General features: G+C 36.8%; 1 protein-coding gene across 1 annotated transcript in view; it reads left to right on the top strand.

Annotated features, from left to right (window-relative positions):
• CDH2 (cadherin 2) overlaps positions 1–17,001 on the top strand; it is a 259,007-nt gene that overhangs the window by 231,939 nt on the left and 10,067 nt on the right. The window contains exon 15 of the mRNA XM_072604465.1: positions 7,661–7,825. Coding sequence (XP_072460566.1) covers positions 7,661–7,825 — 165 coding nt within the window. The remainder of the gene's footprint in view (positions 1–7,660; positions 7,826–17,001) is intronic.

The following is a 17,001-nucleotide window of genomic DNA, read 5'->3' as shown; positions in this document are numbered from 1 at the left end:
CACTGAACTCTCAAACTCAGGAACTCTTGAGCTTAAAATTGTTACTGTCTTAGAAACTCTTGAGTAAAACAAACAAGAAACATTTGTTAAGTACCTTTTTTATACCAGGCACTCTTTTGGTCATTGGGAAAGTAAAGGTAATAACGAGATACTCTGAGAGAAATGGTTATCAATAAATAATAATTTGAGGAGATAGCTCTTTCCCTTCCCAGTTTTAAAAGTTCAGTCTCTTGAAGGACATCACTGATAATGAGATTGAATGAACTCTCCCCAGTCTTGGTCAGACTCCACTCAATCTTACAAGGAATTTAATCTAAAATGGGAAAGTCCATTCTTTTCCATTCAGGCTTGTGTGGAGACAAGATAGCCCAAGGCTGGAGGTAACATGAGTGTAGAGATAGTTTCTCTGTCCAAGGATGACATGATGTCACTCTCAGCCCCTCTTTGAAGGGCATGTAAACTGTGAGCTTACCATAATGATTGTGTTTTGTCTAAGAGAGATGGCCATATGACCATCCTTCTATTAATAATATTCTGGCCTTATTAATAAAATGATTAAATTACCCAGAAATTACATCTCTCAAACGTTTTAATTGTCACAGTCTGTGCCCTCAAGAAAGCTGGGAAAGAATTTTTACAACTAGTATCCGTGATAAAGGCCTCATTTCTAAAATATATAGAGAACTGAGTCAAATGTACAAGGATACAAGTCATTCCACAGTTGATAAATGGTCAAAAAATATGAACAGGGAATTTTCAGAGGAGGAAGTTAAAGCTATCTATAATTATATGAAAAAATGCTCTAAATTACTGTTGATTAGAGAGATGCAAATCAAAACAACTCTGAGATACCACAGCATACCTATCAGATTGGCTGAGATGACAAAACAGGAAGATGATAAATGTTGGAGAAGATGTGGGAGAGTTGGAACACTAATTCATTGTTGGTGAAGCTGTGAGCTGATCCAGCCATTCTGGAAAGCAATTTGGAACTGTGCCTAACGGGCTAGAAAAATGTGCATATCCTTTGACCCAGCAATTATCACTTCTGGGACTGTATTCCCAAAGAGATCATAAAAATGGGAAAGGGTCTCACATGTGCAAAAATATTTATAGCAACTCTCTTTGTGGTGGTCAAAAACTGGAAATCAAGGTTATGCCCATCAATTGGGGAATGGCTAAATAAGTTGTGGTATATGAATGTAATGGAATACTATTGTACTACAAGAAATGATGAACAGGAAAATTTCAGAGAGCCCTGGAAGGACGTATATGAACTGGTGCTGAGTGAAAGGAGCAGAACTAGGAGAACTTTGTACATAGCAACAACCTCAGGGTGCGAGGAATTTTTCTGGTAGACTTACTACTTCATTGAAATGCATGGACTTAAAAAATTTCCAATGGACTCTTGAAGCAAAACTCCTTCTACATCCAGAGAAAGTGTGGAATTGGATCACAGATAGAAACAGACCATTTTCTTTTGTATTATGTTTTGTTTTGTTTCATTTCATGGTTTCTCCCATTCATTTTAATTCTTCTATGCAACATGCATTTAATAGGAATGTATGTGTAGAACCTATATAAGATTGTACCTCATCTCAGGGAGGGAGTGGAAAAAAAAATCTAAGATAAATGGAAGTGATTGTCAAACACTGAAAACAAATAAAATAATTCAATAAAAAAAAGAGTAAGGGGGAGGCACTGGTAGCTGAGTATAGGGACAGACCTCATATAGTAGGTGGCGTTAAGTTGAACTTTGAAAGAAACTAAGATTTCTGAGATGTAAAGGTAAGGAGCAGTCCATCCTTAAGCATGGGGAACAGTTTGTGCAGAAGCACAGAGATGGAAAAAGGGCAGTATTATATAATAAGGCTGGAAAGGTCATTTAGAATACACCGTGAAGGACTTTAAATGCAAAATGGAGAGGTTTGTATTCTATCCTAGAGGTCAGGGGAGCCACTGATGTTTATTAAGCAAGGGAGTATCATGATCAGATGTGCTTTAGGAGCATTACTTTGATGGCTGAGTAGAAATTGAAAGAGGAGGAGACTTGAGGCAGGGATACCAATTGAGAGACTATTATAATAGATTATTGAGAGTTGAGTCCATTTGAGAGGCAGCAAGGGTCTGAACTGGGGTGGGGACCATATGAATGGAGATAGGTATTATGGAAGCAGAAATGAGCAAGATTAATCACAAGGTACAGTTCACAAGGGTGAAAATAGCCTTGATTTATAAGGATCACTAATTTCTGACCTATGGTCAAAAAAGTAAACAAAAGAAGAAAAAGAGAACTAGGAACTAGAAGTTCAGAAATTCCCTTCTCATGCTATCCTGGACAAGAATAGTTCACTTGCCATATACTTGTCCTGAAAGTTTCCATTTTCTGCTCATGGAGTGGAAGAAGAAAGATAACCTCCTCACACACAGAGACACACCCTCTTTGCTACCCTCTGGTTTGGAAGAGGAAAAGGGGTTGAAAGAGTTGACCGTTTCATACAATGAATGTATATCGTTCACAGGGGAGGTTAGCTGTGCTGTAAGAAATGAGGAGGGGGTTGGTTCCAGAAAAAAAAAAACCTGGGAAGACTTATATGAACTAATGCAAAATTAAATGATTAAAACTGGGAGAACATCGTACATAGAAACAACAATATTCTAACCATGTTCAGCTGTGGAAGACTTAGCTGCTTTGATCATTACGATGACCTAAGACAGTCCCAAAGGACTTGTGATGAAAAATACTCTCCCCTTCCAAAGAGAACTGATGAACTCTGAGTGCAAATTGAAGCATACTTTTTTCATTTGGAGGTTTTGGTTTTTTTTTCCTTTGGGGGGAATGTTTTGGTTTTAGGCAACATGACTAATAATAGGTGGGGAAGGGGCTGGAGAGAGAGAGAATTTGAAACTCGAAATTTTTTTAAATGTTAAAAAAGAGTCCACCTTTTGACTCTTGATAGGCCAGACATCAGGAAGCAGCCAGACCTACTGAGCATCAATCAGAATTTCTCAGGTCTTCTGATTGAAGGACTAGGTCAACGTATTTAATTGCAAGGGAGGTACCCTATGTCCAACCAAGGTCTATGGATTCTCATCTGATCAAATTGCCTGAGGGGAGGACAGAGTGTAGTTATGACGTAGTTGTAAAAGGTACTTGATCTAGTTCATATCTAATGTTTTTTATGGCAAGACCCTTTTATATTCAAATTACATACCTATTTTAAACTTACGTTGGTATTTAAGATATTTATCTAAATTTTGCCAAACTGCCTTAAAAATTTTCCCATCAATTCTTATTTTTTAAAGAGTCATTTTGTCTTATAAAATAAAGAGAATATACCAAAGAAATAAAAAAAAAGGGTCTATATCCCAAAGAGATCAAAGAAAAAGGGAAAGGACCTATATGTGCAGATATATTTATTGTAACTCTTTTTATGATTACAAAATAATTGGAAATTGAAGGGATGACCATCAATTGGGGGATGACTGAACAAGTTGTGGTATATGATTATAATGTAATACTGATGTGCTATAAGAAATGACAAGCAGGATAATTTCAGAAAAACCTGAAAGACTTCCATGAACTGATGCAAAGTGAGGTGAGCAAGACCAGAACATTGTACACAGTAAAAGCAGTAATGTGGGATGATTAATGGTGAATGATTTAGCTATGCTCAGTACTACAGTGATCCAAGACAATTCCAAAGGATTCATGATGAAAAATGCTGTTCACCTCAAAGAAAGAACTGATGGGGTCTGAATGCAGATTAAAGCACTGTTTATTTTTTCTTCTTTGGGTCTGTCTTCTTTCACAATATGATGAATTATGGAAATATGTTTTGCATCATTAAACATGTATAACCCATATCAAGTTACTTTCCATCTCAGGGACAGAAGAGGTGAAAGAGGAAGGGAGAAAATTTGGAGCTCATTTTTTTAAATGGATTTAAAAATTGTCTTTACATGTAATTGGAAAAAATACAATTTTTAAAATTTTTTAAAATAAAGATGTACTATGTACTATGTTGCCCTGGGCACTGCTTTGTGCCTCAGGGACTGTCTCCCTGTTGTATTTGTATCTGTAGAATTTAACCAGGGGCTTGGCATTGTAAGGGCTTAATAAGTGCTTTTCATTCATTCCTACGTTTTGAGCATTAGTTAATACTACTTCATGTAATACAATGAATCCTTTAGCACTATCAAGTTTACAAAATGCTTTCTTCCTGACAGATAATACAATTATCCTTAGACTCATTTTATAGATAAAGAAGCTGAGGCGTAGTAAAATCACATGACAATAACAATGTGCTGTGTAAATGGCGATGCCAGGACTTGGTCTCAGGGTTTCTGATTCTAAATTTAATGTACTTTTCGTTAACCTAAACTACTTGTTTTTAGTGAATCTTTCATTTGAAAATAATGATTTTAAGTAATTTAAACCAGTTGTAAAGGTTGCAGAGTCTTGCAACATATGCCCAAGAATATTTTAAGACATTCACTGTTTCCAGAGATTTTTTTTTATAAGCTAGGCAAGAAATGTTGAACAGTTTTGTTATGACATTTTTCCTTGAAAATGAAGCCATGTACGTGATGAACTCTTGAGGGCTCTGTTTCCCCTGTAATTCTGTATGTAATTCTTACCCTGCATATTGCAATTTGTGTGTTTTCTTTGAATAGTGTATGTTTAACATCATATGATTTTAAAGCTATGTAAATTAAGAGGTTCAAGTAGATTGACCACCTTTCATGAGACAGAAGCTTGACTATAGGGTGGGGCCTTTACCAGAGGACAGAGTGAGGATGAATGGATATAGAATCAAAACTAGAGAGAGAGAGATAGATATAGATGTATATATAGTTAAGGTCTGAGTAGTGCTTTTCTGGAAGTAAAATTTTGTATCTCATATTTGGGATCAATATAAGAAAACTATATCTTAAGGAGTGTAGAGAATACAGTTTGTCCTGGTTTCTAGCTTTCTATAGTGCAGTTTGATTAAGTCAACTTTTTTAATTAGTCATGCTTTTGCATCAAGCATCAATAATGGAACAGATTGTGATATTTAGATGTCAATGAATCATTGGCACAATCAAATAATTGTTGATAATTATTTTTTGATCACTTTCTATACAGTGTAGTCCAAGAAACAATTACCTTGCTCTCTGGGTACTTTAGTTGTAGGGAAATCTTCATTTATTGTTGTAGATATTTGGCTGCTACATACAATATTCTTTATAGTTACACAGTAAAGTATATATTGAAAGGAATAAATTTTGTGTATTAAAAATGTCTCTAGACTAAAATCCTGGACTGTGATAAGGAGAGGCATTTGTGATGTAATGAAGTCCATACTCGACTGTGTATCAGAAGACCTGGACTCCGATCTTGGCTCTGACACTTACCAAATATCTGAACTTCTCTTAAGTGTTTGAGTCTCAGTTTTCTCGATTTTTGTGCCGGGAAGATATTATCATGTCCTTTTATCTCAGATTTATTTTGAGAACCAAATAGGCTGGTTCATTACAAAACAAAAAAAAAGTCTTAAGGCTCTATACAAATTTTACCCAGATTTTCCAGATTGCAGGGATGTCACACTTCTAACCTCCATGATGTGGAAAGGATAGTATACAGTAGTAGTAAGATATCCTTTTAACCTTTTTAGTGGATACTGAATATGTCAAATGATGCATAAAGGGATATAATAAGAACTGAAAAATGAAGACCATGTTTAGCATTTCATGGGTTCAATTCAACAAATGTTATTAAGTCCCTGCTGGGACAGCGAGGTAGCATGGTGGACAGAACACCTTGGAGTGAAGAAGACCTGAATTCAAATGACACTTGGTATCTGTGTGACCCTGGGCAAGTCACTTAACCCTGTTTGCCTCTGTTTCCTTGAGCTGGAGAAAGAAATGGCAAACCACTCCAGGATCTTTGCCAGGAAAACCCCAAATGGGGTCATGAAGAGTTAGACATGTTCAGTCTGAACAAGTGTTTGGGGAACCATAGTGAAATAAACATTGAGTTCACAGTTGAGGAAGCATAATTTCATTAGAGTGATGGTGTTACAAGATTGCAGTGGGTTGAGGAATAAATGAACAGTTAGAAAGTGGAGGCAGCGAGTATAGATAGCTTCTAGAAGTGTAAAACAATGAAATGGAGGAAAGATACTGGATGAGAAAATAGCGTAAGAGAGAATGAGAGTCTATAAATGTGTGTGTGTGTGAGAGAGAGAGAGAGAGAGAGAAGAAGGAGAAGACAGAGCAAAAGAGATATTTTGATGTCAGAATGTGTGTGAGTGAGAGAATGATGAAAATGAGAGAGAATTTGGTGATGAATCAAATTTCCTGAAGTATAACTTCTTGAAGAAGGGTCGGGGCAGAGATGTCTAGGAAGCAGGTCATCTAGCTAGCTGAGATTGGATCAGAGAAGCAGAATATGAGTAAAGAAGTCACAGGGTTTTGAGACATAAAGGAGTGTGTATTAGAGTTGGAAGTATAAAGACCATCATTGTAGCTCTTGTAATTTTTTTTTTCATCTTAATAGTCTTGTGAAAAATGTCAGGTTAGATTGGATATGGACAGTGGATTGCCTGGAATACAACTGAATTTCTGCACAATCTGGAAATGTCCAAAGTCAGAAGTAGCATAACATTTTTTGCAATATTATAGTCCTGGTTTGAATGCTGAAAATGTTTGCTTCAGGCTAAAATATTGATAAAGCTTTATATTGCTGGCATTTGATTTTCCTGTATATCCTTCATTGGCTCCTAAAATGGAAACTGAAGACAGTGCTGAGACACCCGTCTATGATTCTTCTGTTTTCTTCACAGGTCTTGGCTTAGATTTTATTAGAGACAAAATAGTCTGTTTTTCTGACAAATTAAAGTGTGGTTGACTAAAAGGTTGATTTAGGTATTTCTTTGTATAAAGCCCTCAGCCCATAGAAAATCTAAGATGTTGGACTAGAAGTCATAATTGTAAACTGAATACAATCAATTTTAGTCTTACACAAAATGAGAATTAGTATATTCTCCTCTGAAAGTTAAGGTATAGCATCAGATGTGAGTTGTGGCAAAACATACATTAAGTCCCGATTAACTAGATATTTAGTAAACATATTGTTTCCTATGCAAATAACATTTTTTGACTCATTTATCCACAGTTTCAAAATAATATGCATAAATTCCTAATACTTTCAGAAGAATTTAAATTGCATTGTATTTTGTATCTGTTTTTGTCTTAGAGAGAGCTAGCCCTGTTTGTTGGGGGTAGGGGAAGAACTTGACCAGTTCCTCTCAGTATCTTTGTCTTGTACTCTACATCTATATTTTCTAGGCAGTTTTAGTCATTTCATAGTGCTTGCTACCTCATATCTCTGCTGTTTCATAGTGGAAAATTGATGAGCAACATTGTAAAGCAGATGGGGCACAGACCGTGGAAATGAAAAACACAGAAGAAGGAACTGTGTGAAAGAAATATTTAATCATAACATGGAGAAATCATAGTGGCGGGTTTTCCATTATGCTAAGTTTCAGTCATTTTTATGAGTTGCTGGTATATGTAGGATAAAGATTTCCATTTTCCATCACTTGATTTTTTTTTCATTTGTATTTTTCTTAAAATCCCACTGGACATGACTTTTTGATTTTGTATTTTTCAGGATTATGACTTAAGCCAGCTCCAGCAACCTGATACGGTGGAACCTGATGCAATCAAACCTGTTGGGATCAGACGATTAGATGAGAGGCCTATTCATGCAGAGCCTCAGTATCCAGTCAGATCAGCAGCTCCTCATCCTGGGGACATTGGTGATTTCATTAATGAGGTAACATTTCCTTAGAAACTTTATGTTACAACTAAGATGTCTGGGCTACAGAAGATTAGGTATTCAGTCTCATAACTTGTTAATTCCTTAAGTTTATCTTTCTTTAGAAACAAACATGACCCTTCATCAGAAAAGTCCTCAACTTTAAAGACTTTGAGTTCTTATAGGCTATGATATTAAGATTATGAATTATAAAAGCTTAGAATACAGTCCTAAGAATAGACTGTATATCTTTCATCCGATGAACAACTTGAATTTGGAGAGACTCACTAACAATGTGATGACATTTTGGGGAGCCAATAGCAGGTCATGAAACTGTCTACTAAGATATAGAAGGATGTGATTTGCATTGGTCTGGGGCTACCTGTATCAAAAAAATCGTGGAACTTTTGAAAGAGGTAAAACATATTGACTTGGTAATAGCAGTCTAATTTAATAAAAATGTGTTACACCCAAAGAAAAGATCAGTTATCTCTCATACATTGTATTGATTACAGTTAAAGTATGATATCAGTCCACGTTACAAGATCTTCAAGAATTCCCTGGATTCCAAGTAATAGACTAACAAAATTGCCGTATTTCCAAATTCACCTGTTAGCACAGATTAATAAAAGATGTTCATTTTGAGTTTCTTACATAACACCTTTCAAATTCTAAAGATAGTAGAAATTTGTACTTGCAAAAAGACCAGAGTCCCATCAAATAAGATTAGTGAGAAGACCAGGCAAATTAGCTGCTATGTAAATGCATAAATACTTAAACATTTATTTGAGTTTTAAGAACCTGTGTGAGAGGAGACCAATTCTCTGTTGAATATAACAGATCTCATTTTCACTATGAAAATTTTTTTTTCCTTTCTCTACTAACCAAGAGTTCTTCTAGCTTTTGTGCTTAAGATGTGTAGTAAAACTTACATTTAGGTGAATGCAGTCAACTGTAAACTATTTTTGTTAGAATTTAAGGCCAAGAAGCCATTCTCCAATAGATAAGTAGTCAAAGGATATTTCTCAAATTGCAAATCATTAACAGCCATATGAAAGAATGCTCCAAATCATTAACAATTCAAGAGTGCAAATCAAAATAATGCTAAGGCTTCACTTCACCTTTAGCAAATTAGTGAAGATAAAGAAAATCGTCACTTTTGGAGACATTGTGAAAAGACGGACCTAGTCATTCCTTGTTGATGGAACTGTGAATTAAGGCAACCATTCTTGAAAGCAGTCTAGAACTGTCCAAAGAAAATGACTGAATTGTCCATACCCTGTATTTCAATGATTCTATTGCTAGGCATATGCCCTAGGGAGATAGAAAGAAAAAGAAAGACCCTTTGTACACTAACGTATTTATAGCACCCTTTTTTGTGAGTTAGCAAAGAAGTAGAAACAAAGTAGATGCCCATTGACTAAGAAATGACTAAATACTGTTACATGAATGTAATGGAATATTATTCCCTTCCACTGTAAAACACAGTGAACATGATGCATATAGAGAAGTATAGCATGATTTAGATGAACTACCAATGAAATGTGAAAAATTTCCAGGCAAGAACTGATAAAAATCCAAGAGTGCTCTGGACATGTCTGTTTATCATGGTTTCATTGCATTGGAACTTAGAAATAGCACTTAACAGACCTTAGCTTAAGTCATCAACCCTAATCCTATTCCACTTCTCCCTTCCCAAAAACCCAAGATAAGATAGGCTTAAGAACTGAAGAGCCAGAATGTGTACGCAATGGAACTAAATCCATTTTGTATGGCCTTTAATAAAAAACCAAGCATTATATGCTTACAAAAGATAGATATTTCTTGAGTTTTTTTCTGAAATAGAAAGTATTTTGATGTCATTCCCGAATACAAAATCATTATAGTTCTGATTTCCCAATAAGTTTTTCACTGTACCAGGTCTTATAGTAAAGGTTTTATAAGAAGGTAGGAATCTATAAGTGCTTGTTATCTTTAATTTATTAATATGGTGCTTATTCTTGAAAATGGATGTTAAATTGTGTTAATTGGGTAATAAATTTGTTTTGGTTAAATGTATGTTTCAAGTAATCAGACAGTAACAGGATTATTTCCAATAACACAAGAAATTTGTCACAAGTAACATAATCTCACCATCTATTCATCTTTATGAATCCAACCTCATCTTACTCAAGTAATGTTTAAGCCATTTCACCATAGTATTTACGTATATACATTTACATACATACATATGTATGTGTGTTGCTCTTTTACTTATATTAATATTATTTTTAATCATTATTTTAGTAGCACAATGCCTGACACATGGTAAATGCTTATTAAATACCCGTTGCTTTATTATTATATCAGACTCATTTCTTCCTCAGATTCCCATTTTTTCCCTTTTGCAAGAAGATGTCAGTGCCTTGTTGATGCTTCCTCAAACATCTTAACCTCCTAGTTCCTCAGTCTCCTCAAATCCAGGACCTATTTCCTTACTCTACCACAGCCACAAATGGGGGTGTTCATACCCTGGATCTCACAATTACAGACAAGTTTCATGACTCCATTTTCTAAAACTGACATTCAGTGCATATCTCTCTTACGTCTTAGCCCTCCTAGACCTCTTCTTTGCCCTCATTACACAACTTTCAGTTTTCTTATTTCTTGCACTTTCTCAGACCTTTGTCTCTTTTCTGCCTTCACTTTACTTCGTCCCAATCTCAACCATATGGTTAACTAGTTCAGTGCTATACTATCATCTACTCTTGAGTCCCCTCCCCCCGCCCCAGTTCTGTTGTTGACTTTCCCTTGGTAAACCCCAGTTCTAGATGACTCTCACCACCCATCTCCTCTGCCCCTTCTTCATGTGTGCAGCTGAACCAGGCTAAGGGAAAGTCATGCATTTGAGTTAATTGTTACATTACAGATTCACACTTTGACTGGTGCTTACTAGCACCAGTCCTTTTATTCCTCACTAATTAATTCCTTATCCAATTCCTCACATAAGCTATTCTAGAACTTTCTCAAGTCTTCTTTGCCCCACCCTCTCAAGTGAGAGCCTTAACTCTTGCTTTATTGGGGGGGAGAGGGGGAGGCAGTAAATTGAAACTATTTGCCAGGAACCTTTGTTTCCCATTCTCCTCATCTCAAAACCTCCTAGATTTTATCTTCCCCTTTCCCCTTACTTTCCTTCCATCTCTGATGAGGTGGCCCTTCTCCTTGCCAAAAGTGATCCCTCTATACCATCTATCTTCTCCACAAGGTGGTAATATCAGTCATTCTGTTTTTCTTTCTAATATTCAACTTCACTCTATCTACTGATTTCCTTCTGCACAGTCTTCAGATATGCCTCAGATGCTCCCATCCTTAAAAAACCTTCACTAGACTCTACCATCCTCTCAAGATACTGTCCTCCTTTTCCTTTCTCAGCCAAATTCCTGGGGCAGAGATGAAAGGGGGAAAAGGGGAACAATTATTATTCATTTGCTTCAGTTCTACTTTTCTCCCTCTTCAAAGCTTCGCAATCTAACTTTCAAACTCATCACTGATGTCTTAATTTCCACATCTGGTCCTCATCTTTCTCCACCTGTCTGCTATATTTGACACTATTGACTACACATTCTTCCTGAATACTCTCTCAGCTCTTAGTTTTCATAATATTATTTTCTCCTAGTTCTCCTCCTACCAATTTGACAGCTTCTTCTTTGTCCCCTTTTCTTATTTATCATCCATATCCTACCCCTAACTTTGGTTATACTTCAAAGCACCACCCAGGCTCTCTTTTTCTTCCTACAATCTCTCATATTGTTCTCATAATTTCCCATAGATTTTATTATTATAGCTATGCAAATGATTCAAAAATCTATATGCCTAGCCCCAGTCTCTTTCTCCAGTCCTATATTGCCAACTACCTTTGAGAGATTTTACACTGGATGTCCTTGAGACATCTCAAACTCAACAGGTCCAAAGTACTTATCTTGCCCCCCAAACACAGCTCTGTACAGAATTTACCTGAAGGTATCACCATTCTTTCATTTTCCCTGCTTCATAACCTCAGTATTAACTCCTTACTGACCCTTGTCCACATATGTAGTCAATTGCCAGATCATGTTGTTTTTTATCTCTATAACTCATTCTTTCATATCAGACAACCACTACCTTATTCAGGTGCTTATTGACTCTTGGACTTCTGTAGGATCCTCCCAATTAGGCTCCCTTCCTTAAATCTGAGAGCCATTCCAATCTATCATACATTTTACTACTACTGTGGTGACTTTCCATAAGTACACATCTGGCCATATCTTTCCCCCTACTCATTAACTCCAGAGGCTCCCTGTTTCTTCTAGAATCAAATGTAAATTTTGCTATTCATTGGTTGGTTCACAATCCAGCCCTAATCTTTCTTTGTTTTGCCAGTATCTCTATACTTTAGTGCCTTTCCCACACTGGCCTGCCTTACATTCCTCACAAATGGTATCCATTCTCTCATCTACATTCCGTTGCTGTGACTATCATATCTGATGTGCTCGCTTTCTTTACCCCTACCATGTAGAATCCTTCATTTCCTTTAAAATACAGTACAAACATGAAGCCTTTTTTAATCCTCCCAACTAATGTTTTCTTTCCCAAACTACCTTATGCTAAACTATTGTGTATTTATTTATTCTTCATATTTATAGGTGTGTGTGTGTATTTATTATAAATATTTTCTCTTGGATACAATGTAGGCTGAATCCTTGAGTTAGATTTGTTTGATTCATATTTCCAATTCTCAGTACCTACCATATAGTATGCACTTAATTTTTTTTTTAATTAAAGGAGAGAGGAACAAATGTTTTTTAAAGTACTGCTATGTACCAGGCAGGCAACTAGGTGGCACAGTGGGTGGTGGTACAGCTGAGTCTGGAGTACGTTAACCATCTTCCTAAGTTCAGATCTGGCCGCTGACACTTAATAGATGTGTGACCCTGGACAAGTCAGTTAACTCCTGGTACCTCAGTTTCCATATCTGTAAAATGAGCTGGAGAAGGAAATGGCAAACCACTCCAGGATCTTTACCAAGGAAACCCCAAATGGGGTCATGAAGAGTCAGACACCACTGAAACAGCTGAACAACAAACATACCAGGCACTGTCCTAAGTACTTTACAGATAACTGTCATTTGATCCACACAACAGCCCTAGGAAATAAGTGTTATTGTGCTCCCCATTTGACAGCTGAGGAAACTAAAACAGGCAGAGGTTAAGTGGCTTGCCTAGAGTAAACACAGGTAGTGTCTGAGGTCAAATTTGAACTCAGGACTAATTCACTGCAGGCAGAAGTCTATCCACTGTACTACTTGGCTGTATCCTTGGACATGAGAGTTCTTGCTCTAGGCCTGTAGAATATACTTTATGGGTTATTATGAAATAATGTTTCCAGTAGATTAAAGGGGAAAGTAATGTATTTTTTAAAACTTTAGAATATAAAAGATACATTTTATTATGCATAAGTATGTAGACATAAGTTGCAGGGGCTAATCGTACACTCCATGCATATAATCAACCATGCAATCTCAAGCTGAATTTAAGTTCCCCCACAATGTAATGGAGCACATTACGGCTAGTGCTAATTGGAACTATACTATTAGTACTTCAAATACATTATCCATTAAATTGTCTAACCTTGGAATTTAACTCGCTTTTATAGAATTGTTTTTTACTCAACAGATTTTTAAAATACTAACAAACCCATTATTAGTAGGGGACTGTCTGTTTAACAAATCTTTCTGAAGTCAGAATCCTTCTGAACTTCCTTTAGATACTTCTAGAAAAAGCCTTTGAACATTTGTTGATTTTTCTTGCTTGCATAAATGAATAGATGAGTATTAGAAGGATTTGCTAGTTGAAAGCACCTATAGAAGTGAGTTATTTGAAAATGGCTACATATTTATTCACCCGTAACTTCAATGATTTAATCTAGTTTGTTGTGCAGTTGTTTCAGTCATGTCCAGCTCTTTGTGACCCCATTTGAGATTTTCTTGGCAAAGACACTGTAATGGCTTGCTGCTTCCTTCTCCAGCTCATTTTACTGATGATGAAACTGTGGCAAGCAGGTTGAAGTGCCTTGCCAGGGTCACGCAGCTACGGTCTGAGGTTGGATTTGAACTCAGGTCTTCCTGTTTCTAGGTCTGGCACTTTATCTACGATGTCACCTGGCTGCTCTGTAATCTAGAACTGTCTAGTAAAAGAAGAACATTATGATGATGATTGTCATCACAGTGATTTTGTAGGTAAAAGACCAAGTTAAGTTTAGAAGAGTGTTGCTTAGTGTGCTTAATTGGCCATGTAATCACGAATCTTGAGGTAGGGTATTGTTTGCAATGTAGCAAATATATAAAGTGAAACACACGTTTTTTAAGTATCATCAGTTGGTGGTCATTTTACTTCGAAATTTTAGAAAATGACCTTCAGAATGTAGGAAGCTGATACAAATTCATTTTCTCTTAATGTAGCAGTTTTTATTAACCTAGAAAGAATACATTTTCTAACCTTTTTGTTTTCAAATCAAAATGAAAGTAAATCATGTATTTTTATTAAAATATAAACTTTCATCAAATTCTTTATAAATCTTTTGCCCATTTATAGTAACCTTGCTTGAATAAAATTTTTCATTCTGAACCCTACATGACAATTTCATCTTTTTCTCCTACTAGTAAAACTTTAATAGTTATATTTGAAAATAGCTGAACTTAACTTCGAAATTATAGGGAAAGCATTGTCATTACAGTTAGCAATTTAGAATTAGTTATGTGCCTTAAATGATAACAGTGAAGAGCAACTGTGATATAGTACACAGAACCCTGGCACTGAAAGTTCAAGTCTCATCCAAGCCCTCCCATTCAGCAGCTGACTGCCAAATCTTGTACAGATCCCTTGGCCAGTCCAGGCCTCAGATTCTTCTGTAAAATGAGCGCATTAGACTAGATGGTCTCCAGGAATCCTTATAGCTCTAAAGTGCTGTGGTCCCTTTAATAGAAGTAGAAACTTAGGATTTCCAGAGTACGTAGGAAAGAAGAGAAACTTAAGTTAGTGATGACCAGTAAAATTCCACGGTGATATGAAAAGGTTACTTTTTGTTTTAAAGCTGCGTTCTAACCGACATCATAGAACACATGCTAGATAAGATTGTGTAATTATGTAGAAGGCTGAATAAAGTTTTTGTGCTCAGACCAACAGTACAAAATTCACTTGTTGAAAAAGAGTTGCAGTATCACCTCTTAAAAATATCTTACTAGACTCTTACGTTCAGTTGTGTGTGATTTTTACAGACTTCATTAGCATGTCTCAGCACACAAGGCATTCATACATTCAGACTTCTGTATATAGAGTGAATTTCAACAGGAGCAGCAGTTCATCCAAAGTTACATAATCCTTTCCCAGAGTAAATTAAACTATTTCTTTTTCTAATTTCAGACTTGTCTGGCCCAGGGGCAAATTCCTTTTTGTTCTTTTGGTGCCACAGAGTGCCGTAGTGCCCCAGAACCCTGTAATTCCATTCTTTTAATCCCAGTATTCTCATAGCTTTAACTTTGTCACTTCTACAAAAGAAGTGTAATTACATTCATTTTTTAAGAAATACTCTTTCTTTAAAATTCCTGGTCTCAGCTCTGTAGTGATCCCTTCAGGTTTAGAGATGCCATGACTCTCCCAGGCTTTCCAGGATTCCCTAATTCACAGGAACTTTCTCTGTAAGAGAAAAAAAAAATTCTTATTTTCTCTCATTTTTTTCTTAGCTCTTTCATTAATAACATACTAACCTGTAAGATGTTTGTAATGGGAGATGAGAGGAAGCTACAGTAACAGATGAAAGGTAAATGGATCTGCAGGTTGCAGATATGCATATAGTTACTCATTATAACTATGCTTACAGTAACGACATAGCATAGTTCTTAGCCTACATTCATTAGCTCTCTCCTGCCCAGCTTCTTTCCCCTCAGTCACAACGTTTTTTTCTCCCATTTGGCTTATCAGAGCTGTTACTCCCCATTATTTACTTTCCCATCCTCCAAGTTGAAAGTATTGAAGTCTGAGGCTTAAGGTAGTCCTTTCCACCATCAGTCCTCCCCCTTTGTACCCTCTTAATCTTTGTGGATTTCTGCACCTTGACCTACTCTCCCTGGTCTGTCAAAAGTGCTTTCTGCCATTCATCCCCCAGACTCAATGAGAAAGGATGTCTTTTAAACTAATTCCACCGTTGTCCCCTCCCACCTTTCAGGAATTTGTTTCCCTGAACCCTGATGTGGAACTTTCTTTCTTCTTCTGACCCCCTGGAAACTTGTGTGTGTGTGTTTGTGTGTGTGTGTGTGTGTGTGTGTGTGTTTGTGTTTCTCTGTCTCTGTCTCTCTCTTTCTCTCTTTCTCTCTGTCAGTCTCTCACTCTCTCCATCACTCTCTCTCTCTCCCTCTCTCTCTCTCTCTCTCTCTCTCTCTCCATCTCTCCATCTCTCTCTCTCTCCCCATCACTCTCTCTCTCTCTCTCTCTCTCTCTCTCTCTCTCTCTCTCTCTCTCCATCTCTCCATCTCTCTCTCTCCATCTCTCTCTCTCCCCATCACTCTCTCTCTCTCTCTCTCTCCATCTCTCCATCTCTCTCTCTCCATCACTCTCTCTTTCTCTCTCTCTCTCTCTCTCTCTCTCTCTCTCTCTCTCTCTCTCTCTCTCTCTCTCTCTTTCTCTCTCCTATGTCTTTCTTCCCCTTTTATTTTCCCCTACCTCATCTGTCTCTTGTGGCTGTTCCTATGAGATGACTTCTTTTAGCTTACTCCTAAGATTGATTCCTTCTCCAATGATCTGGGCCCTTTCCTTGTGAACTGAAGGTCACGAGGTTCAGAGCCACTTTGGAACAGTCAGAGCCTTGGCTTATTTGATCCATGGCTAGTTTATCCCATCCAGCTAGACTCACTTTCTGCCTCATTCTGAATTACATTATTTGGTTTTGTTCTTAGCTCCACACTGGTAGCCAGACTAAGCTTCCATACATATCTGAGGGTCAAAAGAGACTGCATATTTCCTCTTCTGTAGCAAAGGGGTCTAGCTATTTCCTATTCCAACCTCCCCTTGGCCTTCTTTCCCTTGAGTATTATAATTGTTTGAAAGGGTTTATTTGGACCATGGTCACAGTGGAATTGAATTTGCCTCACGGATAAAACTAAAAACCCATCTGTATCTTCTCAT

The sequence above is a fragment of the Notamacropus eugenii genome, chromosome 4 (assembly GCF_028372415.1).
Source record: "Notamacropus eugenii isolate mMacEug1 chromosome 4, mMacEug1.pri_v2, whole genome shotgun sequence".
Classification (NCBI taxonomy): domain Eukaryota; kingdom Metazoa; phylum Chordata; class Mammalia; order Diprotodontia; family Macropodidae; genus Notamacropus; species Notamacropus eugenii.
Note: the sequence above shows the minus strand (reverse complement) of the source record. Positions and strands in the feature narration are given on the sequence as shown.